This window comes from Mixophyes fleayi, chromosome 5, assembly GCF_038048845.1.
Source record: "Mixophyes fleayi isolate aMixFle1 chromosome 5, aMixFle1.hap1, whole genome shotgun sequence".
NCBI lineage: Eukaryota > Metazoa > Chordata > Amphibia > Anura > Limnodynastidae > Mixophyes > Mixophyes fleayi.
In genome coordinates this window covers 87739071-87765159 of record NC_134406.1, presented here as the reverse complement: position 1 = coordinate 87765159, position 26089 = coordinate 87739071, and the positions used below count along the sequence as shown (strand labels likewise).

The following is a 26089-nucleotide window of genomic DNA, read 5'->3' as shown; positions in this document are numbered from 1 at the left end:
AACGTCTTCAAAACATGAAGAGAACAATGCAAAATCCAGAAATCAGCACCTACCTACCAATTTTAAATTATATGTTCTCATGCTATAAAAAGGAGAACATGGATATTATATTGCATATCTATTTTATACTGAATCGTTTTCATCAAAAATGATAGGAGAATGTTTTTCATACTGTGGAATGGATGTATCTTTGGAAGGTGTTGTCATTTTGGGTTGGATCTAAACTGATTAGTTGGGTTAGATCGCTATACTAGCCCCCTTCTGTTAGGGTTTGTGTCAATGGTTATATCAATTGGGTAGATGCACTCAGCAGGGTTGCCCATTGTTCCCTACTTTATTTTCTTTGGCTATACAATCCATGTCATGTTTAGCTAGGAGTCACCCTGACATACGAAATCTAGAGATAGGGAAACAGTGGGGAGTTATAGAATTATATGCTGATTATATGTTACTGTTTCGCGCAGATGCATGTAATCCCTTTTCTTGGGTTGTAAAATAAATTCAACCAAGTCCAATCTGGGCGGAGGGAAAGGCCTTCTGCAGATCATCTCAAAACCACCCTCCTTGCAGTGCATTCTTAAATTCAAGCACCTGTGTATATTTGTATGTAACAATCTGACGGATTAAATATGTCATGTGCTGTCACCTTTCAATGTGCCCCTACTGTAGCCTGGTGAATTCTCTTTCCAACAGCGCGTACTGTTCCCCCGCTTCCTGGCGCCACATTGAAAGAAGATAGCTGTCGCCATCTTGAATCCTCAGCCATGGAGAAGCAGCCAGCAGCTTCTTACATGTGAGGTTGCTGACTGCTGCTCCTTCATGTCAGTGTTATGCTGGGAGTTTGGCTATGATGACACATCAGAGCCACACTCCCAGTCTCAGGAGGAGAGGCTAAGCAAGAGGGTGAGGGTGCAATGTTTGAGGGGGAATGCCACCTAGGGCTCTCCCTATTTATTTAAATTATCTCACCTTATACTTTAATAGTAAAAGTCAACAATAAATATATAGCACCAACAATTTCCAATGCGCTTTGCAATTTGGAACAAGCACAATAATAAAACAAGTCTGGGTATTAAGAGACAGACAAAGAGGTAAGAGGGACCTGCTCACAAACTTACAATCTATAGATAGAATTTACAGTGTACCAGCTTCAAGTTTACAATCTACAGATGGATGTGAATCTACAGCTGCTGTTAAGCTACAGCCCTTCAGCCCAAGGTCAGTAGGTCAGAGGGATGCAAGTACACGATAATGGAGCTACAAACTACTATGATACTATGTATCTATATAACTGAGCTCAGGGGCAGGCTGGCAGACTTTAGCCCGGGGGACAAGTACATAACACTGGCCCATAAGCAGCGGCCCATCCGTAAAGGGTGGTCTTCGGTACAATATATATTTAACAATATAAAAAGAGGCTATTTTAGTGTTGCTTAACACAGCGATACTTTATTATTATAAATGGTAAATCTTAAATAATGAAATCAAATAATGCAACAACAAACAAACCTCAAATTACATTACATTTTATTTTATGTTACTTCTCCCTACAGCACTTTTGTTTTGTTTTTTTACATACATCGCTGCTTATAATGGGGTATAAATCATATTATAGCAATAGATTACATAATGTTCTATTACAGTAGTGAACACAGGGGCTGATTTATCAAAATGCAAAAGCCCTTTTTCTTTAAAAACCTGATGTTTTTGCCAGCAAAAAGGCTTTTTTTTGCTTTGGACTATATACTAATAGTGTTATTATTTGTTTTAGGTTTAACGTAAAACAGATAATGAGGGGTCGTACAGGGAGGAGAAGTAGAGCACTAGGTGTCAATCTGACAGCCTGGCCCAGAGCTGGATTAAGGGTCTGGGGGGCCTGGGGTACTTTAGACAGGAGGGACCCCTATGATGTAACATGGTTATCATTTTAGACAAATACACAGGCAATACTGTGTGCACTACTGTTAGTTGCACACAGCTCTGCCTTCACAAGCAGTATAGTGTGAAGCGGAACATACCTCCCAACTGTCCTTCTAGTCAGACCAAATCCTGACTAAGTGACAGTCACCCAAATTCGGGACTGCTCCAACAGATTCAGGACAGTTGGCAAACTGTCCTGCTCTCTCTTACCTGTTCTTGTCACTTTCACCACCTGTGGCTACTGGTGTCTTTAGATCAGTTGCTGCTTGTCTGGATCCTGGAATGTTGGAGGCCCTATTTGGGGAAAAAAATGGGTACATGAAATTAAGAAAACTCCAACCAGCCTCGCTGTTAAATTAATATAACACCCACGTTTTATAATAAAGCCTTCCTCCAACCCGAAATTAAAATAATAGTATTCACATTTGATAAATTGCTCTACTTCCCTCCAACTAGCCCTGACATTAAATTAATAGCATACACATTTAATAAATAGACCTATTTCCCTCCCTTCAAACAGCCCCAGCAATAAATTAATTAGCATTTACGTTTAATAAATATAACCATTTACCACAACCATACCAGGCATTAAATAATTCATAATCACATTTAATAACTAGACCTAATTTTCCCAAAACAGCCCACATTCAATTAATTGCTCTCAAACCACCCATCTTAACTTAGGCCCCACTATTAAATGAAATGGCACCCATAATTAGCCCCCAACCTGCACTCCACCATCAAATTAATAGCCTACCTCCCACATTATATTAAGATCCCCATTCCCTCACACATTATATTAAAACACTGGACCACTCATGCACACACACACAATAGATACCGGCCACACACACACAATAGATACTGGCCCCTTTCACACACCATAGTTATTGGCCACACATACACACACAATAGATACTGGACACACACACACACACACACACACACACACACACACACACACACACACTACACTGACATACACATACTATATACTAACACACACACACACACACAATACACTGACATACACATACTATATACTAACACACACACACACAATACACTGACACACACAATACACTGACATACCACCTTACAGCCCTCACCAGCACTTACCTTGTTCCAGACGCGACGCGCTTTGGATGATCCTCTTCACACGTGGGATGCCACCTGTCACGTGGTGCGTGTCCCATGTGACTCCAAGGTCGGATCCTAGGGATCCACGGCCAATAGGAGAAGGTGGCTGGTCCCGGAGGAGGGGCCAGCCACCAGGTAATAAATACTAGTGACCGGCCCAAAATAGATAATTTTTTTGGTCCGGCCCAGGGGGCGTATGCCCAGCCCGCCCCTGACTGAGGTGCACATACAAAGCACATGGGTGCTAGTGTTGCATGCTATCCATCTGAACAACTCAGATTGCAGTAGAGCTATTTAAAAATGTTCTTATTGAGGGCTTGTTTACAGTTCCTACTTTCCATTTTGCTTTATTAGCTGTAAACAGGTAAATAGATCGCTAACCTTTACCAAAATTATTTAAGACATCAAATGATTTAAAAGTATCTCCTCATGTAAATATTGTTTACAAAATGAATGTATCAAGTTCTCTTGCAAGAGACTGATACAATAAGGGCTAGTAGAGGTCTTCACTTACAGATGGGAAGAAAACAGGTTTATTACAAAGTGTCTGAAATCAGCTGAACGAGTGACTGCAATCTGTGTTATTGATTTGAATGTATTAAGTGATAATACAATATGCTAGTGATTTTATTCTTAAAATAAAGTTGGTTCCTGAGAAACTGAGGAGAATCTAAATGGTCTTTTAAAGGATGCACAGTTGACACTGTAATGCTGATCAATCAAGAGTTATGTCAGGCGAGCATCTTCAGATATTGAATCTATCATTTATATATACAATGTTCTGGTTTTTCCTGCTTTATTTGAAGTTATTAACCCTACAGAGAAGTGGAAGTGAGAGTTAACATTAAGAGACCCCAGTTTCACCGAGGTGGGGATGTGTGTGTGTGGGGGGTGCATTTTCTTTAAAGCATTTCAAAAAGTGAGCAGGTTGATATACCTCAAACTTAAAGGAGCATCATCACCATTTATTTATATAGCGTCACTAATTCTGCAGCGCTGTACAGAGAATATTTGTCACTCACATCAGTCCCTGCCCCATTGGAGCCAAATTCCCTAAGACACACAGACAGAAACACAGACTAAGGTCAATTTGATAGCAGCCAATTAACCTACTAATTTGTTTTTTGAGTGTGGAAGGAAACTGGAGCACCCGGAGGAAACCCACGCAAACATGGGGAAAACGTACAAACTCCACACAGATAAGGCCATGGTCGGATATCAAACTTATGACCCCAGCGATGTGAAGTGCTAACCACTAAGCCACGGTGCTGCCCATGATACAAACTATTGCTATCCGCCTTTTCTTTTTGGTTGAAATTTGTGCCCTAATTATTTGACACTGTATTACCACACTTGATGTGAGGTGAGGGATGCATTGCCAGATTTTAATTGCCAATTAGAAATGGTGACACATATCCAATGTACTGCCAAGTGACATGGGATACGTAGCGCTACTCAAGCAGTGTTACCAACATCCATTTCCCTCCCATCTCCCAATACTCAATCATTATTAAGTATACAATTTTGTGCCACTGTCGTATCTTAGGGAAGCACAAAAGCACTGCCAGTTGGACACATGTAAATCGGACAATAATTTGGACATGCGAAGCACTAGTTTATTTAATTTCTAGGATCAGTGCTCCATATTGCAACAAGAGGAATCTGGCTTTAAAAAAAAGATTATATGATGGAGACTCCACCTGCTTTTGTTGCCAAAATTAACTTTTACTCAGAAAATCATTGAACAAGGGTTGGTTACATTGGCAATAAAATAACTGATCAAACATGGAGCTTCCTGAATATAACAGCCAAGTTTGAACTGGTCCACCGGGGTATTTTCACTTTACTTGCATACCACCCACCAATTGGCTTTGAGGACTGTTAAGTTTCATTTAAAGTATTACAGTGACTATTTTCTGAGAGTTACAAATTATTTACTGGCCCACACTTGTTTTTGATAAAGTTTTCTACATGTAGAGATACAGAGCTTCAATGGGGTTAAATTCTCACCTTCACTTGTCTACCTTTTTTTATGGGTTGATGTCCCCTGCTCTCTGTAGGTTACAAACTATACTAACAAATGCATTGATTTGTACATTGAACAGATGGCTTACTTTTGTTTTGGAAACGATTCCCTGAACCTATATCTAGCTTTCATGTATACTGTAATACCAATCACCACAATCTGAAATTTATGATGTTGCATTACAATGAACAGATTAATTGTTTTTTAGATTTGACTTCGGGAATAGGATCTGTAAACAGATACACTTACAGCAAACCCGAGGCAGGAAATTCACTCTTAAGAACTAATAGTCCTAGTCATCCATTTCATACTATCATTTCCTTTTTGTAAATTTGATATAGCAAATTGCAATTGCTCTACTGAATTAAATTTTCTATGTGAATCAATTGTTTTCGGGAACATTTGTGCAAATAGGTTATTAACAATGTTTAATTACTAATGGTTCAAATATTTACTCTTACAGTGGCAAGAACCTTCTCATTAGGGGTTCCCTCAAACGCAACTTCAGAAAGTTACCAATATTTTTACAGATCATAGATTGGAATATAAGAAAATGATTACTATCGTAAAATCTAATCTACCTATTCTATTTAATGCTAGTTTCATGTTATCACGAGTAAGGGTTGCATATTTGTCAACAGAAAGGCATGCGGTCGTCTACCCAGGGTGATACTGCCTAGTGTTCCCTCTAGAAAAAATAGGTTGTGTTCTGCCCACCATGTAGGTACCGCAACAATGTCCTCCGGAGACCAGCCCCCTTGGCATAAATCACCCTCCAGTTGCTGAAACCTGGCACGCTGCCCGTATTGGCCCAACCATTAAATCTGGAACCAGACGTGCAGCCGTCTTCCCGGAGTGAGACTGCCTGACCCTGCTGGCTCCCCCATTTCTATGCCTTGCTCGCCGCTTTCCTGCCCTTCCAACTGTGACAAAGCAATTTGAGCAATAAATTATATTCACAAAGCATACAATGACAACATTACTTGTCAACCATTAACATAGATTACACATATAAAGTGCTTAATGTATAATATATATTTTTATATTTTACATTATATTTATTTTTAAAGAAACAGCTGCATGTACTTTCTGGGATGGGTGGGTGGGAGACAGAAAAACTGTGTATGATAAACTTCCTTCTCCCTCTCCTTTAATTATCCTCACCTTGTCTTGCCTTGCCCCCTCCTTTCCGAGTGGCTACCTGCACTGCTCAGGTGTAACAAAATAGGACGGACTTTGTTATCTGCCCCCCTTTCTTCATGGCACTTGCCTCAGGATGCCTAGCGACCATCCTCCCTTATCCCTCTTTGGCACCCTTGCTGCGCCCGTGATTCCTTATTCCTTGCTGTTTCAGGTTCTCAAGCCATCATCTCAAGGCACAATAGCACAGAAGAAAGTCATCCTGCAAAAAATATTTTACACTCTCTAATTATACCTTGCATGAAAAGTTTTGCCAGTCTTTATGGAAAGTCAAGCCCAGATGGCAGACTTGGTGAAGTCAGTTGCCCAATCGATTCAGAGAAAGCCTCAATAACAAGACAGCACACTAAATCAAATATATGAAGTTAACTTTTCAAATGCTGACTGACCTCAAATTAGCAACTCAGACTTTAACCCCAAGCCTGTCCTCGTTCTAACCGCCTTGGGAGGAAAAAATGGAGGAACAAACGTTCTGGGCAGAACAGAAAAAAGACTTGTGTATCTATTTATTAAAAGCATTTTATGCTATGAAAACACCTATTATATCAGGAAGGATTGTAGCAAAACTTGCTTTATGGAGAAGCAATCGCTGACAAGACAGTTGTAAGATTTGCAGAGTCTTACCAGCAATTCCTACCGCATGAAAGCAAGTACCACCACAATCCTTCTCAGGATGGTGATAACTAAAGAAAATGAATAAAAGGATACTTTAGTCCAGTGGTTCCCAAACTTTTGCAGTTCGCGGCACCCTTAGAGTCTCCATAATTTTTTCAAGGCACCCCTCCAAAATAATTACTGAGCAGTCCTGTTTTAGAAGTAGTTGGGTCAAAAAAATGTAATAAGTATTTAGGTCAGGACAGAAATACTTATTTAGTTGTATGCAAAAATGCCCCCTCTACATCCCGACACACTGTCCCCTCTGCATCGTCACTCTGTCCCCTCTCACGCTGCCCCCCTACTCTGCCCTCTGTCGCCCTCCTCTGCCCTTTGTCACTCTGTCCCCTCCTCTGCTCTCTGTCACGCTCCCTCTCACTCTGCCCTCTGTCCCCTCCTCTGCCCTCTGTCACACTGTCCCCCTCCTCTGCCCTCTCTCATGCTGTCCCCTCTCGCTGCCATCTCTCATGCTGCCCCCCTCCTCTGCCCTTTGTCACGCTGTCCCCTCCTCTGCCCTTTGTCACGCTGTCCCCCTCCTCTGCCCTCTGTCACGCTGTCCCCTCCTCTGCCCTCTGTCCCCCTCCTCTGCCCTCTGTCACACTGTCCCCCTCCTCTGCCCTCTGTCCCCCTCCTCTGCCCTCTGTCACACTGTCCCCCTCCTCTGGCCTCTGTCACGCTGTCCTCTCTCCTCTCCCCTCTGTCACGCTGTCCCCCTCCTCTGGCCTCTGTCCCCCTCTTCTGGCCTCTGTAACGCTGTCCCCCTCCTCTCCCTCTGTCACGCTGTCTCCTCCTCTGGCCTATGTCACGCTGTCCCCTCTCCTCTGCCACGCTCCCTCTCACTCTGTCCCCTCTGCCACGGTAAAGCCAGAAAAAAAACCAAAACAAAAAAAAAACTCACCAATCCGCGCGGCGCCGGGACCCAGCATTCTCCCTCTCTCTCACGCAGCTTGTCACTATAGTAACCAGTTTATGTTTTGGTTTTTTTCTGACCTTCCCGCGGCACCCCCGTGACAGCGCCACGGCACCACTGGGAGCCGCGGCGCACACTTTGGGAACCGCTGCTTTAGTCGTTGAAAACAAGATTTTTTTGACATTTTTATTTAGAAAGTTTTTAAATATATATTTTTTTTACGAAGTGAAACTGAAACCCCAAGTCTGGGCTTACAGCTTCACTGCATAAGCATAAACTGGCTAGTCAGGTCATGCGTGCGAAGATACCCTGAGAGTAGCCCAGCAAAGTGGTAAGATATCCCTTACTGCTCTGGGACAGTATCGCCAAGACAGTCGAGTACTGTGCTGCTAACCTGGCAATATTTTTATGATAGATTACGACGATCATCATCATCATTTATTTATAAAGTGCCAGCAAATTCCGTAGCGCATTACAATTGGTGGTAAACACAGTAATAAACAATATTAGGTAATACAGAGAGGTAGGAAGGCCCTGTTCACAAGCTTACAATCTATGGGTCAATGAGAATTGGATACATGAGGTTAAGTCTACATATTGCATTTCGGTCCAGCCAGATTGCAAAGGTAAAAAGAGATTTGTATGCTATATGATCCAGTCACACAGCAATGCTGGTCAGGAGGACAGAGGGTTATTGTCTTGTGTGAATCGTGTAAAGGGTTGTAACAGGGTAACCTAGTGAGGGTAAGAGGGTGGTTGAGGAATATTATAAGCTTGCATGAAGAGGTGGGTTTTCAGAGACGAGTAAAGTCTTATAGTGCGAGGGAGGGAATTCCATAGAGTGGGTGCAGCTTGAAAAAAGTCCTGTAAACGGGAATTGGAGGATGTAATGAGAGTGGATGAGACGCAGATCTTGTGTAAAACAGCGTTATCGAGTTAGGAGATATTTTGAGACAAGTGAGGAAATATATGTCGGTGCAGTTTTGTACAATAAATATTTACTTGTCACTGCGATAAATGGCAATAGACTGGGGAGTAGACCCATCAGATTAGTTGGAGATGAATTATACTTGCCTACTGGGAGGCTCATGAATTTTGGGGAGTTCTCCCGGAAGAGTAGGCAAACCTCCCGAATCCTATTAAATGCAGAAATTCACAGCATTGAATAGCAGGGGGTGAAGCTTAATCGCTTCGTTAACCCCACCCCCGATATTCAATACCTTAAATTTCTGTATTTTTAGTGAGGGCGGGTCTATAGTGACACAACAACGTTATCATACCCCCTCCTACTCTCTCTCATGACCTGTACTCAGGGATCTCCCGGAGTACGGAGTTAAAAAGTAGGCAAGTATGATGCAAATATCAACTTTTATTATTGCGTGAATGGTTAGGAATATATTTTAGTCAAACATGCTAACAAAATAAGTCCCTTTGTCTCTTTTTAAAAAACAATATAAATATAAAATTCACTTTGGCAAACTGTAAATAAAAGTTCTTTTTAATAAAACAAACAAACCCCAATCTTGAAAATTATCTTGGTCATAAAAGGGACAACCCCTGCAGCCATAAAATACTTAAACCACAGCAAAACACATTGTGCCAGGTAGGCTTAAAAAAGTGTATGGAAAACTGTAAACAATCAATTTTTAGAATTCTCCAGACACTCTTGTACCGGTTTTCATGTCTTCAGTGCTCTGACATAAACCATAAACGTAGCAATTCCTTGTGTGCAAATGAACACAATAAAGTTGCGCGAAAAAAAAAAAAAAAAAAAAAAGGTTCATTATTCCTGTCTCAAGCTCAGACTCCTCCTAGAACACCAGAGACACGAAAGCATTGGATAGATGTCATTTCCGCACTCATGTTACACGCAGACGTAATGCTTTATAATAGGACGGCCGGGGCAGATATCCGGTGACGTCAGCACTATAGAAGTCGGGGCTGTGGGAGTGCGACGTGTCCTAGTAATCAGCAGGTGATCCTCGAACAGCTACTGTCTGCCATCGTCACCAACAGGTAATCCCCGTATACTGACACATAATATGATGGTTCCCTTGTGGGATTATGTTCCTGCTATCTGGCAGAGAACCCGTTCTATGTAGTATTATATGTATACATATCATATCAGTGGTAATTAATAATGTTTATTGGAGCTTTTAACGCAGTATAGTGGGTTTAACGTTCACATTAGTGAAACAAATATTGATCACTTTTTGATTATAGAGTTATGGGTGACGCGGGGGTCTTGTTAGTTACCCTTTCCAGAACACTTATTGTATACCCCAATTATGTATTTTGCGATTGGAGAGGTTGGGCTCTATATTAATAAATAGTCTCGTTACTATTTCTTTGCTCTAACACCCCGAAAACTGCATTTGGGGAGGGGGGGGGGGGAATTGTAGGTTGATTGGCCCCCTAATGCTATGTGCCACTTGTAAGACCTTCTGTACACTGGTAGTTTGGGATGTCATGACTTTAGCTAGAATGGTGTGGGCTATAAATTGTATTACACAGTGGGATTCAATTTCTTATTACTGTAGGATTATTTAGGTAAAATGGTCATTTTAACTTAAATCTGACTTTGCAGTTGGTGAGGTGTCTGCTTCTCTGTCGGAATACTGGTTCACCTAACTAATACCTTAACATAAGCAATAACTAAGGCTAAATACCTTTGGTTGCCATTATTGGTTATTTTGGGGCATATTTAACAAGGCCTGTCTTTAAGACACTATCCTTTTCATTCCTTATTGCAATGGTAAAGATTTAAAAAGTGTAACTATTTATGAAAATTCTTCTTTTGGAACAGCAGTTATGGAAAAACTGCTGTTCCTGTGAAAACTTATGTCATCTGTGGTCACTATGGCAAAGCGGCTGCCTTTGCGATGGTGATCGGAAGGGAGAACTGGTAAGAAGCAGTGAGGGATCTGAACGTCCCTCTACTGCAATGATATCCCCCATAGGCTTCAAAGGCTAGCTCTATCTTCAGATGGTATTGGTCAGAGGGCACAAGTACCGAAAATCTTTGGTTTTTGGAGCTTGTTAAATAGCAGTCCCCATAGAAACTTATGGGAGCTGCTATTGAAAATTAAAACTGTGGGACTGCAGCTGATATCTACTGCGATCCCCTATTGATAAATGAATGAGATGCTTAAAAATGAGGTTATCCCCTGAAAACTGCTGTTTTTGGGGTTTTAGGAAAAGAACTAGGATGATGAATAGGCACCCTTGTCTCCTAAAGAAGTGGCATTAAGTGAGGTTCTAAACAAATTTAATAGATAAATTGAGACCTGGTTAACCTGCCACGCTATTTTTATGAAATGTGAAGATTCTAGTAAATGGAGATGGGCAAATTGTGGTGAAATCTAGTGCAAAAAAGCATTTAGCCGATGTGTGTAGTTCTGGGGAAACTAGAATCTATAGTTTATGAATAGAGCTAGGATGATGCTGTAACCTCACTCTGCTATGTAGGGTAGGATTGAATATTTAAGGCCATAGTCAAATTGTGATGCAAACAAATTTTCATGGCTGAATGAAATAAATATTTTATGTAACAGTTTTGAAAATTGTTTATTTTTAGTATCAACTTGGTCACAACAAGGACTGCAACATTTAATGACGACTTAAATTTAAATGAATGCTTGTGATGGTGGGGGAAATTAGCAAGAGATGGTGTATGACTTATCTGATACAAAAGATTGGGATGAGAAGGGGTAGTTATTGCTATATTCACAGGCCTGTGTGCACTATTTTCCAACCAGTGCATTTTGGTAATATTCTACAAATATATTCATTAGAATAATCATGGAAACTTTAAATAAAACTATTTTGTGTGTGTATGTGTGTGTGTATATATATATATATATGTATATATATATATATATATGTATATATATATGTATATATATATATGTATATATATATATGTATATATATATGTATATATATATATGTATATATATATGTATATATATATATGTATATATATATATGTATATATATATATGTATATATATATATGTATATATATATATATGTATATATATATATGTATATATATGTATATATATATATATATATGTATGTATATATATATATATATATATATATATGTATGTATATATATATATATATATATATATATATATATATATATATATATATATATATAATTTTTTTTTTTTTTTTAACTGTGATGTTTACATTATTTCTTACTTCCAGGCATCATGGACCAGGTAATGCAATTTGTTGAGCCCAGCCGTCAGTTTGTGAAAGATTCCATCAGGCTTGTCAAGAGATGTACTAAGCCAGACAGGAAAGGTATGTTTTCATGACCGGTAGCTCATGCTTAGCCACCTTAGTATAGTTTACCTTTGGAGTCCTTCGCAATGCTTTGCATTTACTTGTATCTCTAGTGGATATAAGTTAAAAACTAGATACATAGCACCTAAAACACACTCCATTCTCAATTCATATGGTGTATTATGTGTTTAATTGGAGTCGAAGCTGTAAAATGTGCTAAAAATACCAAACTTCTGTTTCACCCTGCATTGTTTTTTGTTTTATTAAATCTTTACAAAAAAGGCAATCATAGTTATATTGTGCTGAACACTGTACAATTTGCTTAAGATAAGGTGATGGTGTTAATTTCCATTAAGACCTTGTAACTGTTTCAACTTTATCTCCTTATTTGAAATTATTATAAATGCACAGCCTGGATAAGTTCTACTGCTCTGTGATAAGTAGCTGGATTAGCCAAGGGGCTGAATATTTAAATTTGTCACTCAGAAGCATAGAAGGAATTTGTCCGAATGGATGCGATTTGTAGACTGGTTCACTGAATGTTGCTCAGCATCTTTGAAAAAAAGTAAGGATGAGCTTGAAAGCAAATGAGCAAGTAATGGGAGGGACTGATTTCTTTTTGGTGTAGGGGTGAAACCGTTTCTGGTGATGGGTATAACTACTAGCTACATGCAAAGTAAGCTTTACATACAACATAATTTGTCTGTAAGTGTTGCTACTGCAATGTGAATATATACCATACTGCTTTGTGTGTGGAAACTTAGAATGATGATGATAATACATGTTATTGTGATAAATGATTATGCACAAACTGATATTGTAGTTGCTAGCCCAGTGGTTCCACAACTATGTGCTGTGGCTCTCTGGGCTGTCTCAGCGATCTCACAGGAGTGCCATGGACAGGGCTGGTGGTAAGCAAGGCGGGTGACTACATGGTAATTATTTTGGCTTAGGGGTGCCTTGAAAAAATTATGGAGGCCCTAAGGGTTCCCCAAACTGAGATAGTTTGGAATCTATCAAATTTTGAACAGTCTGGTTAAAATCTGGTCTACAATTGCATCATCACATGTAGCCGTAATTATTGAATCCGTATCACCCCTGACATTTGTGCACTGAATGACACAATCTGTACAATATCTTTCACCTGTCAGTTGACCCATATCTAGCCGTTTGGTGAACGGATCAGTGTGGTGCCACCTTCATCATAATGAAGGGTCTTGCGCCTACTGGTCCTATAAAATCGCTAATGGACAGCTTTAGCTTTGTAATAGGTAGGATTTGAACACACCACTCATGTGCCATATTTTCTTTCATTGCAGAATTTCAGAAGATTGCGATGGCAACAGCTATTGGATTTGCAATAATGGGATTTATTGGATTCTTTGTAAAACTAATCCATATTCCCATCAACAACATTATTGTGTAAGTGATTACTTTGTACTAAAATTAAAGTTTTTATAGTATGTCTTAAGTGCCATAAAAATCCTGTATCTCATCCCTACCTGCATTTTCTGGTCCCCCTGAACTTTTCTGTGTAGCTCATAATATACTGGAACCAAGCATGGCACTTGCTTGATACCATTGTTTGTGAATAGGGTGCATTTTTGGGCTTCACTACCTCATACAGAAAATGAAATAATCCTTAATTTTTACTACTAATACCACTGAGAGCCAGAGATGGCAGGTACATGTCCTTTCTAATATTGTGTGTGTATATGCATATGTCTGCCCTTCTGTATATGAACATATATAGTCAGAAAACTTTATATTCTAAGGCAGTGCTTTGGCAGCAGGCCCTCAATAGTGCGATAAGGCAAAGTACCACATTTTCATGGGGGAATTGTGGTTTGATTTGACAGGGAAACTGTTCCTCATTTGTGTCATGTAGAGCAGTTTAAGCATGCCACTATTTTAGAATGCTGCATTTTCCTGGTTAAATCGCAAAGGCCTAAAACTCCCATCTGCCTTGCCAACTGTGTGTATTGTGTTATGTAATGAAGATTAGGAAGAATGTGTAGCCCATACTATATTATATATAGATATTACAAAACAACTGACACTTGCTTTTATAGGATTGTGGAACTCGCCACTAATTTCTAATATCCTTACCTTCTAGTAGGAGGTATATTATTCAACAAGTTAACCCGTGCATGATACTCATGCATTCTAGTCAAATCAAGCTACTTAAGGTCTTAAAAAGATTCTTGTCATGCATTTGGGCCTAGCCCAGGCCTCCTCAGGGGAAGAGCGTTAGTTCCCGACGCAAGCGGCCTTTTTAATGTGTGTTCATGAGGTAAAATTACCTCACGAAAATGAGTTTGACCCCTCAACTCGTAAATTTAGCCTTTACTACCCCTCCCACGGGGGGAAGGGGGGGATGATGGAAGTTAACTGACTTGACTATTCTAATTTTTTTGTCAAATAATGTCAGTATACCAAATTTCAGGTCAATTGGATGAGCCCTTTCTGAGAAAATAGTTTTTTCCACACACACACACACACTAACGCACGCCTCTACACATGTGTGTTCATGAGGTAAAATTACCTCACGAAAATGAGTTTGAGCCCTACCAAATTTCAGCCCTTTTTGAATTTTTTTTTCCCACACACACAAAGAATTTAGTAGGTCAGTGTATAACTCTGCCCAGCAGGTGGCGCTGCAACTTGTTTTTTGTTTTTTTTCACACACAGACAGACGCCACTAAGCATTTATATATTAGATAGTAAATATAACCTTCAAAAGCTTCTAATGTGTAGTTATTGGTTTGGCTTTTCAGTGAAACCTTTCTTTCATTTTTGGCGTGTTTGTCAGGATAAAGCATAGATCTGATATGCTGAAATAGAATATTGGATGTCAGGACCCAAATAAATCTTTGCATGAATACCTAAAGTAACCTGATGGTCAATTCAGATAAAAGTGTGACCAAATGAGGTCAAGAACATGTAATTGAGTTAGGTAAACCCTTTGTGCAGAGACCAGCTTTACATATGCAGATCACAGACATCCATTGTATTTGATCATGTATTTCCCTAGCTAATTTACTTCCCTTCAATAGGTAGTATAAACACACACTAACCCCTAGGTGTAAATTAGAGAGCTTGCATTTATTTACAAGGGATAATTCATAACTGCAGGGTAAATAGGTTGTATCAAATGAATCCATTGATAAGCTAGTGTAACAGTAAAAGACGCAGCGTCTGATGTAATGGTGTTTGGAGGTTTTTACATCCCAGTGTGAGGAGATAAGCCGGCCACTTTTAGCAGCTTTCAGGACATAGCACTGTTTGCTTGTGACACTTGAATAGACTTGTAGGTACCGCTCAGCATGTGGCCTGGCTCAATGAGGCCAGGGGATAACATAGCCTATATGTAATACTGTATAGACAGAAAGAATTCAGTTTTAAAATATGCCACTTAAAATCAATAAAAGCAGAGATCAACCACCTATTCCTCAATAGCATGATGAAGGGCAGCTCATATGGTAAATTAAGAATTCTGCCCCACAGAGAAATGAAGAAAAGGAGTGGAAGCTCTGCGAATGCCCTGTACTTAGGCATGTTTGATATGAAAAGATGTACAAAGTCATAGGGGATTGGTTAATGATAAAATTGGATCGATGTAACGCTGTCCAGGACAAATATATCACATTGTAGAATTGGTTAATAAATCAGGCAACAGGTAAATTTGGTTTGAAAAGGTGTCCCAGGACACAACCCCGATTAGCATTAACCCTGCCCCTGTGAATGCCGCACCCATTTGAGGTTGCTTAAAAATCTGTGTTCTGAGGGAACAAATTGTCAGACTTTTGGGGATCAATCTAATTGAAGGACTGTCCATTATTTCTGCCTGCCCCAGGCATACAGATTATTATATGTAAGTAATGCTCTGTAAGTTATCTCTTTTATTTTAAACTGTTTGCTTGTTATGTCAAATTTATTATTTGTTTATTCCTTATTTTTCTTTATATCTGAATGCCCTGTACCTTTTGTATATTAAATCTAAAATTTAATAAGTTGCGTCCTTGATACTCTAAATAATCCATAGTCTTTGTAGAGGAGATTGCTCGTCCAGGTAAACCCTTGGAATGCCAGTGTGTGATTTGTTGATACATTTGATTAACAAGCTGTGTGTGCTTGTATGTACATTTGTGTAACAGTCTGGAGGTGTGAAGAGTTAACCCTGTGTGTGCTGGTGGGAGTCTTGCTAGTTTGTGGAACTAGGAGCCTGTGTGCCAGTGTAAGATAGTATATTGGGGTCCTATTGCCCGTACCCAATAGGTGGTGGCTGTACCTGAAGTGTCGGGGGGTGTGAGAGCGCTGTGTTTGGGGGCGATTCCGTAGGTCTAAGAACCTGTGTGATAGGGGAGAGAGACTGCGGGCTGAAATCGTGTGACCCCATACAGCAAACACCCCAAAGTCACGGCAGCTGGGAGCGCGTTCGTGACAGTGTTTATAAAACTATTGTTGCCCTGCAATTAGAGTGCGAAGAATTACTGGCAAGGATGCTGTTTGACCCCTTCTTTGGAGGCTGCAGAATGGAAAGAAATGATTCCAGTTTTCAATGTCATAGCAGTTGTATAGCAGCCTCCCCCCTCCCTTTTAAAAACTGTCAATCCCGCACATGAAGCTAACTTTCACCTGCAATGCACCCAGCTAACTTATCTCTATTTTAATTTTTCAGTGGCAGTTAGATCCCCTCGGCTCAGATGACAGCATGGATTTTTAACATCGACAATGTGTTAATGGACAAATGCTAATTTTGTTTTTGTTTTATGTATATTTTTATTTGGCCTAGTTCATGTAATAAAACACAAATTTGTTTTTTTTCATGTTTTGTTGTCTGTCATAATTTAGTAGTTTAAATTCTGCTTTTATGTATCATATACTTGGCAAACATTTGGCATGAATGTAATTTTGAGAGTTTATAATCTAAATGGAGGAAAGAATGAAAGCTGCACTAAGCGGGGAACAATTGTTCACAGCTTTAAAAAGGCTGCAGAATAGTGGTGTGAGCAGGAGGACCTGTGGAAAGCCACAATGTTTGTGACAAAAGGTGAAAAAGATGTTAAGCACTTTCAACTAGCAATCGGCTCCTCATCCATCCAGAGTTGGTTCTTTTCATTACTCATGTACATTTCACACAGGTTTATGCATTGGATACAACTGTAGCTACACAGCAGTTCTCTCTCCTGTCTAAGGACAGCAACAATTAAAGTGATCATTAAGGTAGAGAATTAAACAGAGGTAAAACTAACAAGTTGCCTTAAGTGTGTGTGTGCAGGATATCACACATAGAATATTTATGAGATTAAGTGTTCGGGGGAAAAGAAAATCTCTTTGGAAGGAACTCCCCCCATATTTTTCTCATGAAGGAGCAGGTAATATTACATGTTAGCCTGTAGTGAATTTCTCATTTTTAATTAACTTTTAAGTCAAAGCCTTTGCTGCTGCTTCAACTGGTTGTGTGTTATTCTAGATTTAAAAGAGAAAAACACTTGTATTGTTAACACAACATTTTAAGAAAACAAATGGCTATGTGAATATGTCAGTCTTCTTTTTGGTTAATGTTTGGAGTTGGGGTATCAACTAAATAGACAGCCCTGCATTAGCAACACAGTACAAGAATGATCAGTGATGAGCAGGAAACAGATGATTAAAAAATAAAAATAAAAAATAACACATCCACCCAGCTGTTTAAAAGCAATCTTTATTTGACCCTGGAGAACTTACTGATAATTATTCTATGCATAGTGTTTATCTGTCAAATAAAAGCATCTCCTATGGGGCAGGGACTGATGTGAGTTCTCTGTACAGTGTTGTGGAATCAGTGGCGCTATATAAATAAATGGTGATGATGAATATCTTTAGCCACTGTAGTTCACATCAGTAATTAAAAAACAAAACACTCCCATCCTTTATTTTCTCCAGGCCAGTGTGGTATTAAGATATTCAGAGGATTCTTATTGGACCGCTGATCATTCTCTGCATTTTCCTACCACTCCTAATGTATCTGAGTGGTTGAGTTTCATTCAGCAATACTTAGCTGCTCTATTCCAGCAGTGGACCTTATCGCAGGGTCAGTCCTGCTTCATGAAAAGGGGTGTTGGAACTAACTCAGAATCGTAAACACCCACTCTACAATAAAAGCTTAGCAGGGGGGACAAATTGTTTTTGCATATTGCAGCTTTGTGAGAGTTTGATGAACAGAGTTAGATAATCCATTAAGCAATCGGGCTAGAAGAAACTTAAGCTGTGTTTATGTGGGTGGGAGACTGCTTCTGAAGCTGGGTACACACTACAGGATTTTCGTTCAATAATTGGACAAATCAGCTGCCATCCTACCATTTGGTCAGATATCGTGAGTGTGTGTATAGTGACACGATGATCTAAAGTCGTCCCAAAGTGCCGATCATAGTTTCATGTGGTTGGTCGTACTGTTCAATATTTTCTCATCAATCGCCTAATGATCATGTAGTGTTTATGCACTCATGCTGACGATCTCCATAGCGTTTACAGAGTCTTTTCAGTCGATGTTGGCACTGAATGTCAGAGTGAGTAAATGTAGAGTGCTGTAGAAGGAATAATTCATTTGTTCATTCTGAGACAGAAAATTACATTTCAGAGTCACAGATGCTAATGAAATTTGTTAGGACATGAGGACAGCAATAACAAGGTGGTTTTAATCAGTGTGACCGTAGTGAATGAATATTGTGCTGTTATTCTCCGAACTAGAGGACCAGATGAAAAGCACAGATCTGATGGTAAATTATGTCAGTATGTATGCATGAATCACCAGACTGATTGGACCTTAAGTCGTAGGTATAATCGTTTGAGACAGCATGTCGTTTGGAAAAATTCTTAAGTGTGTATCCAGCTTTAGTTTGCATTCTTGAAAAGGCTGTGTAAACAACCTGTTAACTTTATCACTATGGGCCTGATCTAGTGTCAATTTTTGATAGCAGCCAATTAACCTACTAGTATGTTTTTTGGAGTGTGGGAGGAAACCCATGCAAACATAGGAAGAACATACAATCTCCACACAGATATGGCCATGGTTGGGAATCGAACTCATGACCCCAGTGCTATGAGGCAGAAGTGCTAACCACTTAGTCTCACATGCCCCTTGCACCTCTCTGTGTTCACAGAGGTGAAACGGGGAAGGTAGTGGGCGAGCCTAGCAATGTAAAAGTGTGTTCATGCACTTTACATGCTGTGCTGAGTTGAAAGCAGCTGCACATAGCTCTCTAGGAGATGTGTCTTTCGTAGCAAGAGAAGGCACCCACAAAAGACCTGGCTGTAATGAAGAAGAAAAAAAAAAAAAATACGTGCAGCTTTACCAAACCTTGTACTGTTGGGGGCAAAATTTTTATTTTTTTACTTTAATCTGCTTTACAGGGCTGCTGTGACTAATACACTTGTATCATGCACAGCGGCCCATCAGGCAGGTAAAGAGGTGTTTGTATAACATTTTAAGTCTAGATCCATGCAACTTGGAATCCTGCGTAAATTATGGGATGCAATTTACACATGATGTCAGTGTAATTTGCCCTATATGTGGCAAATGAGAGGGAATATCCTGTTACCTGAACCACAAATTGCTGCATTTCACTGCTGAGAAAACAAATGCATGACTGATTAGCAACACTCTACAATAATCTCTACTGTGAACTATACATGGACTTCATCCACCAAAACAGGGAGCCTTGGCTGCAGGTAACAGGTTGCTGGGTAGAGGTAATTCTTAATTAAGAAGGCTTGGCCAAAAGTAGATCACTCAAAATAACTTGCCCTCCTACCCTTCAACCACTAAGGGTAGATTGAGAAGAGATTTACACTGTAGCAAAAAAAAAAATAGTTGACAGGCAAGACCTTAATGTCATCATCATGTTTACGGTTGTAAGTATGGAGTTTGTAATACATTAGTGAAGTATTTTTTATGTATCTTAAACTTTCTGGCAACATTTTTTACAAGTTGTTTGAATAGTAAGTTTTCTTTGCTTGGATAAATGCTGTTAACCTCTTTTCTGTGTCTATAGCATAGGAGATATTTAGTCTTCTTTTAATTGTAAACTCTTATTACCTGTTCAGGCATTAATTTGGCTGTGGTCTTATACCCCAGCCACCATGCCAGTCTTTACCTGCCCTCACTTGGATTTGTGTTGGTGACAACATACTATTTATTAGTATCTCTTGACTTTTCACACTCTGGAGTTAATGTAATAATGTTGTTTTTTTAATAGAAATTGGTATTTTTTAATGCTTTACACATCAGTAAACTAAATCTAGTAATGACAAATTGCCATGTATATCACTTCTTTTTTTCTTACCTCCTTTCCCCAAAAATTGATTGGAATCACCATTTATGCAGTAAAAGTTATAAAACAATGTTTTTCAAACCCAGTCCTCAGAGACCACTAACAGTGCAGGTTTTCCAGGTGACAAGTGAAATAATTAGTACCACATGTGGATCTTTCAAAATGTGCCAGTAATGAATACACCTGTGCTCTACCAAGGAAAGATTGAAAACATGCACTGTTAGTTGTTCCTGAGGACTGGGTTTGGTAAACACTGTTATAGAACAAAGACTAGTTAAAAAAAAGATCAGTTTAGTAAATTGGTATGGAAACCTCCAAAAAATTAATTCATTGGTTTCAGACACTTAGGCTTGTCTTTGAGAGAGGCAATCACTGTTTCCTTTTATGACTTCCCCCATCTTTCCCATGAAGATGCCAGCCTTACGCTGTTTAGCCTGGGGCTGGATTCAAGCATAGCAGGGTCTCCTACTGTCGCATCTCCCTCTTCTAGTAGAAACACAGTTCAAATGCTGTTTGAGGATTTTGGGATGTTGTGCAAGGACAAGGACCTGTCAGGGTTATATGAGACATGGCAATCCCAGCTCCATCTATTTGCACAGGCTGATCAACTTGCAATATAGAACATAGAAACAAATTTATCAAAAGTAGTGCACTGACAGCTAGAAAGTTTATTGAATCTAATCTCAGGTTAAAACATATGCCAGTATCACTGCTACAGTGTACTTAAGGTAACGGGGGTTACATCCTTCTAGTTGTATTGCAGTAACTCAGACTTACTTGCAACAGTTATATAAGAGTAAATAAAAGAAGCGTACTTTAAATACAATCACTACTTCCTCTGAACAATAGATAAACAATATGGGTAACTCATTCGATCACCTGCTATGTGATTTATTGATTAGGATTATTACTATAATAGATATATATTTGAACAGGCACTTAGCGAGCTTTTAATTTCACATTTTATATTTTCACTATGCACTATAAAATATTTTAATATTTCGCTGTTTCCTTAGTTTAATTGGATTTTAATAAATTAATAATAAAAGTTTATGTTTTAACCTGAGTAGATTAATTAGATTCAATCGACTTTCTGGCTGTCAGTGCACTACTTTAGATAAACTCTGCCTAATTTTTTCTATGTTTTTGATAGTCGTGTAGTAGCACGTCTCTATATTAAATCATACGCTGATCAGTCAAAACATTAAGACCACCTGCCTAATATTGTGTAGGTCCAACTCATGCCTACAAAACAACTCTGACTGGTAGAGGCATGGACTCCACAAAACCTCTGAAGGAGTCCTGTGGTATCTGGTAAGTTGTGAGGTGGGTCCTCCATGAATCTGACTTGTTTTTCCAGCACATCCCACAGATGCTCCATCGGATTGAGATCTGGGGAATTTGGAGGCCAAATCAACACTTGGGGGGGGATTCAGTTGGCCGTGATACTGGCGAAAGTAATGCAGACTGCACTCTATTACAGTTAATACAGTAATTTTAACCAGGATTTATGCTCGCGGCTGAAACCATTTCTAAACTGTTTGCATTGTGGCAGGGCGCATTTTCTTGCTGCCATTGCCATGAACTTGGTCTGCAACTATGTTTAGGTAGGTGGTACATGTCAAAGTAACATCCACATGAATGCCATGACCCAAGGTTTCCAAGCAAGTTACCAGAGCATCCCACTGCCTCCACTGGCTTGCCATCTTCCTATACTGTATCCTTGTGCCATCGCTCCCTCAGGTAACCGACGCTTACCCACCAGGCCGTCCACATGATATAAATGAAACGTGATTTACCAGACCAGGCCACCTTCATCCTTTGCTCCATGGTCCAGTTCTGGCGCTCATGTGCCCATTGTTGATGCTTTCAGCAGAGGACGGGTCAGCATGGGCGCTCTGGTCATTCTGTGGTTAAGCAGCATACTGCTTTGGGCGTGTGCTCTGATACCTTTCTATCCTTTTATGTGGGATTAGACCAGGTGGGCTAGCCTTCGATCCCCACAGGAATCAACGAGCCTTGGGCGTGCATGACCCTGTCGCTGGCTGTCCTTCCTTGGACCACTTTTGGTAGGTACTAACTACTGCATACCAGAAACACCCCACAAAACCTGCCGTGTTGGAGATGTTCTGACCCAGCTGCCTAGCTTTCACAATTTGCCCTGTGTTAAAGACGCTTAGATCCTTTTGCTTGCCCATTTATTCTGCTCCAAGCCCATCAACTGGAAGATCTAACTGTTCTCTTGCTGCTTCATTTGACAGGTGCCATTATAATGAGATAATCAAAGTTATTCACTTTACTTGTCAGTGGTTTTAATGTTGTGGCTGATCGGTATACAGACTTAACTTCTCATAAGTAAGAGAGAAAACAGCTGACTTTATACTATCTGGTGCTGTAGTTTCTTTTTGCTTCTCTTTTTCCCGAATTGCAATGTACACAGAGACCCAGAACTGAGCATCTGAGCCAATCAGAGGTTAGAAGAGATGAGATTACCTCAACAGTGCAGAACGGAGTATTCCAAGGCAGCCTGCTTGCTGAACTATTATTTGTTTGCTGCAGCCCAATATGTATATTTAACACTCTCATTGTATTGTGGTCAGCAGATTATGTGCTCTGCATTGTACTGGTGTAACCAGAACAGGATTTGATATAGATTGAAACTAACCAGAAATCACCCCAAAACCACAGTGACTGTAGCTTCTGATTGGTCCTCCTGCTCACACCTCATCGCTCCAAAGCCATTTTAAACAGAAATGTTCTGCCACATAGGTGGATATGAAGCTTTAAATGACATTAACCAAGCTGAAGCTGTGAACAGAGTTATCAGATATCACAGCAGCCATGTATCCCCACTTCAATCCATCATAAATGCTGCTGCAACACTGATCTTCCTCTCTCACCGCTTTTCATCTGCTGCACCACTTTGCACATCCCTACACTGGCTCCCAGTGACCTTCAGAATGCAATCCTATTGAAATACTTCTCAAATCTCATATCAAAATACTCTCCCTCCCGCCCTCTTAGCTCTAACTCTGACCTGTGCCTTGTCTTGTCTGATAACCAACTTTCACACCTGCCTACAAGACTTCTCCCTTGCCACCTATGGAATTCCATACAATGCCCAATCAGGCTTTCTCATTCTCTGAAAACAAATCTTTTTTTTAACTTTCCTTACCCCTAATGATAGTACTCACCCTGCACCCCAATCTCCACTCTGAGTCACACTTGCTCCTCTTGTTTCAGCTGTGCCCTCTTCCACTTAGAATGTAATCTCTCTAGTGAGAAGGGCCCTCCATACCCGTTGTTTTCATTTCCCTATTTATTTTGTCTGCCTTGTAGATCCCAGTTTCAAGTATGTCCTGTTTCCCTACTGTACAGCGCTGTGGGGCACTGTGGTGCATTACAAATCTACAATTATAATAATAATATCTCTGCAAGAAATGAGTACTAGTTTTTTTTAAGAACCCAGTAGAAACAAAGTAAACACCTTAGTAAAATCTGACATTATTTACGTGTACAGACGGGCTGAAACTGAGTATACAAACAAAAGCAATGTTGCAGCAAACTGTGAAGCCAATAAAAGAAAGCTAATGTCTAAATACCATACACAGAACCCCCACACAATGGGAAAATAACATGCTGTAATATTGTACACATATCAACAAACCCTGCTGGAATAATTGCTTTGACAAATGAAGCAGAACCACAAGAAAATGCAGAAATTGTAAAGAACAGTGTGTATCCATCTGATTTTTCAGCTTTTGAGTGTATGAGTGCCCTATTTTTATTTGTTTTTGTGAATATTTCTTAAAGGTGTAATTCAGATAGGGCATTGTGTATTGCAGCATTAAACTCACTTAATTAAGTAATTAGACCATTAACACAATATTTCAAAATAATTGGATGGATGCAGCTTGTGAAACATTGTGACATGCACTACATAATATATGTAGGCATTAATGGGCAGATTTATCAAAAATTTGCTGGCTATTGGGCTTTTTTCAATTAACAATATTTGATGCCCTTCGACAGCATTGACTTCCACATGCAAAAACCTATTTAACAAGGATTGTGGCAGTACTTGTACTGCCACAATACCTAATTTGTTATCGCCATCTCAGGATGTCATATGTTTCAAAACATTATATATTTTTTGGTGGGCCTGGCAGTGCTGTCTATCTGCTCCATAAATCCCTGTTCTGCTTTCAGTAACTCCGTGTGAAAAAAGCAGAGTGGGATCTACCATCCTGGGAGGTCTCCCAAGTTTCCGGAAATGTCCCAGACATTCCAGGAGAGTAGGCAATTATGGTTATGTAATATCTATTTATGTATGCAATATATATGTATGTTCATATAAAATAGGAGCTTATACTCTGCTCCATTATCCTCAGGCAGTCACTACCTCCTTTCACCAAGAAGTTATACGTATTGGCTGTGCCTTGCAACTTACTTCCTGGTTGGGCTACCAAATCCTATCAGACAAATAATCAATCATAGCCAATGAGCAAAGACAAACCGTGCCCCTGATTCTGATTAGTAGGGTGGCGGCCATACTCTTGTGGTCCACATCTTCAGCAAGAAGGACATAAAAATGAAGAGCAGACTAACTCCATTCTCATTTTTATTCCTTGATTTCTCTGGGTAAGCAAAAGGGAGGAGAGTGGCAGACATTTTCTTGTGGTCCAGTTCAGTAGCAGGGAACCAGAAGATTAGCCTACCTTCTTGAGAGTTTGGGAGATCTCCCAATATTCTAGGACAGTAGGCAACTATCTACGTAGGAGAAAAATTAAGAAGCATTACAATCTCCTCATCAACAAAGCTGCACCAACATACATCTCCCCTCTTGTCTCAAAATATCTCCCAACCCAGCAACTTTGTTCTGCACAAGTTCTGCGTCTCTCATCCACCCTTATTACATCCTCCCATTCTCGGTTACAGGACTTTTTTCGGGCTGCACCTACTCTATGGAATTCTCTCCCTCGCACAATAACACTCTCCTCTGGTCTACAAATTTCAAGCGTTCTCTGAAAACCTACCTCTTCAGACAAGTTTATAATATTCCTCAAACACCCTCTTAACCTCACTACATTACCCTATTACCATCCGTTACACAATTTCACACAAGACAACTACCCCCTGACCAACATTGTGTGACAGGATCATTTAACTTAGGAGTCACTTTTACCTTTGCAGTCTGGCTGGGCCGAAATGCAAAATGTAGATTTAACCACATGTATCAAACTCCCATTGTCCCATAGATTGTAAGCTTGCGAGCAGGGCCTTCTCACCTCTCTGTCTGTTTTACCCAGTTTGTTTATTAGTTTACTGTGTTTGTCCCCAATCGTAAAGCGCTACGGAATATGTTGGCGCTATATAAATAAATGAGGATGATGATGATGATAATCATAATCATTCATGGCTGCCCTGTTAAATGAACTCACTTGAACCTGTACAGTGGGAAACGTGCTCAGGACAAGCTGTGAGCTGTAAAAGCACAGCATTTTTTTGGTTTAAAAAAATGCTTTACAAACTAGGCATGAGCGCTTCTGAAGCTGGAGAAACGTTAGCGTAGTATAACACAAGTACTTTCCACACTAAGTTATCATTTCGGAATCAGGCAACCAA

At 39.8% G+C, this 26089-nt stretch overlaps 1 protein-coding gene and 1 long non-coding RNA gene across 2 annotated transcripts; both read left to right on the top strand.

Moving 5' to 3' along the window:
- The first annotated feature begins 9737 nt into the window (after window positions 1-9737).
- On the top strand, window positions 9738-16978 carry SEC61G (SEC61 translocon subunit gamma). Its single transcript, XM_075212520.1, has 4 exons — window positions 9738-9866; window positions 12069-12167; window positions 13469-13571; window positions 16831-16978. The coding sequence occupies exons 2-4, from the start codon at window positions 12074-12076 to the stop codon at window positions 16838-16840; spliced, it is 207 nt and encodes a 68-aa protein (XP_075068621.1). The 5' UTR covers window positions 9738-9866; window positions 12069-12073; the 3' UTR covers window positions 16841-16978.
- On the top strand, window positions 13970-14956 carry LOC142158511 (uncharacterized). The gene is made up of 2 exons (XR_012692790.1): window positions 13970-14287; window positions 14874-14956. It is a non-coding gene; the product is annotated as an uncharacterized LOC142158511 (long non-coding RNA).
- Window positions 16979-26089: the final 9111 nt, after the last annotated feature.

Excerpts from the sequence above, each read along its gene's own strand:
- SEC61G (XM_075212520.1), top strand. The coding sequence starts at position 12,074 with ATGGACCAGGTAATGCAATTTGTTGAGCCCAGCCGTCAGTTTGTGAAA. Across the intron at positions 12,168-13,468 it reads TACTAAGCCAGACAGGAAAG|AATTTCAGAAGATTGCGATG; the intron begins GTATGTTTTCAT and ends CTTTCATTGCAG.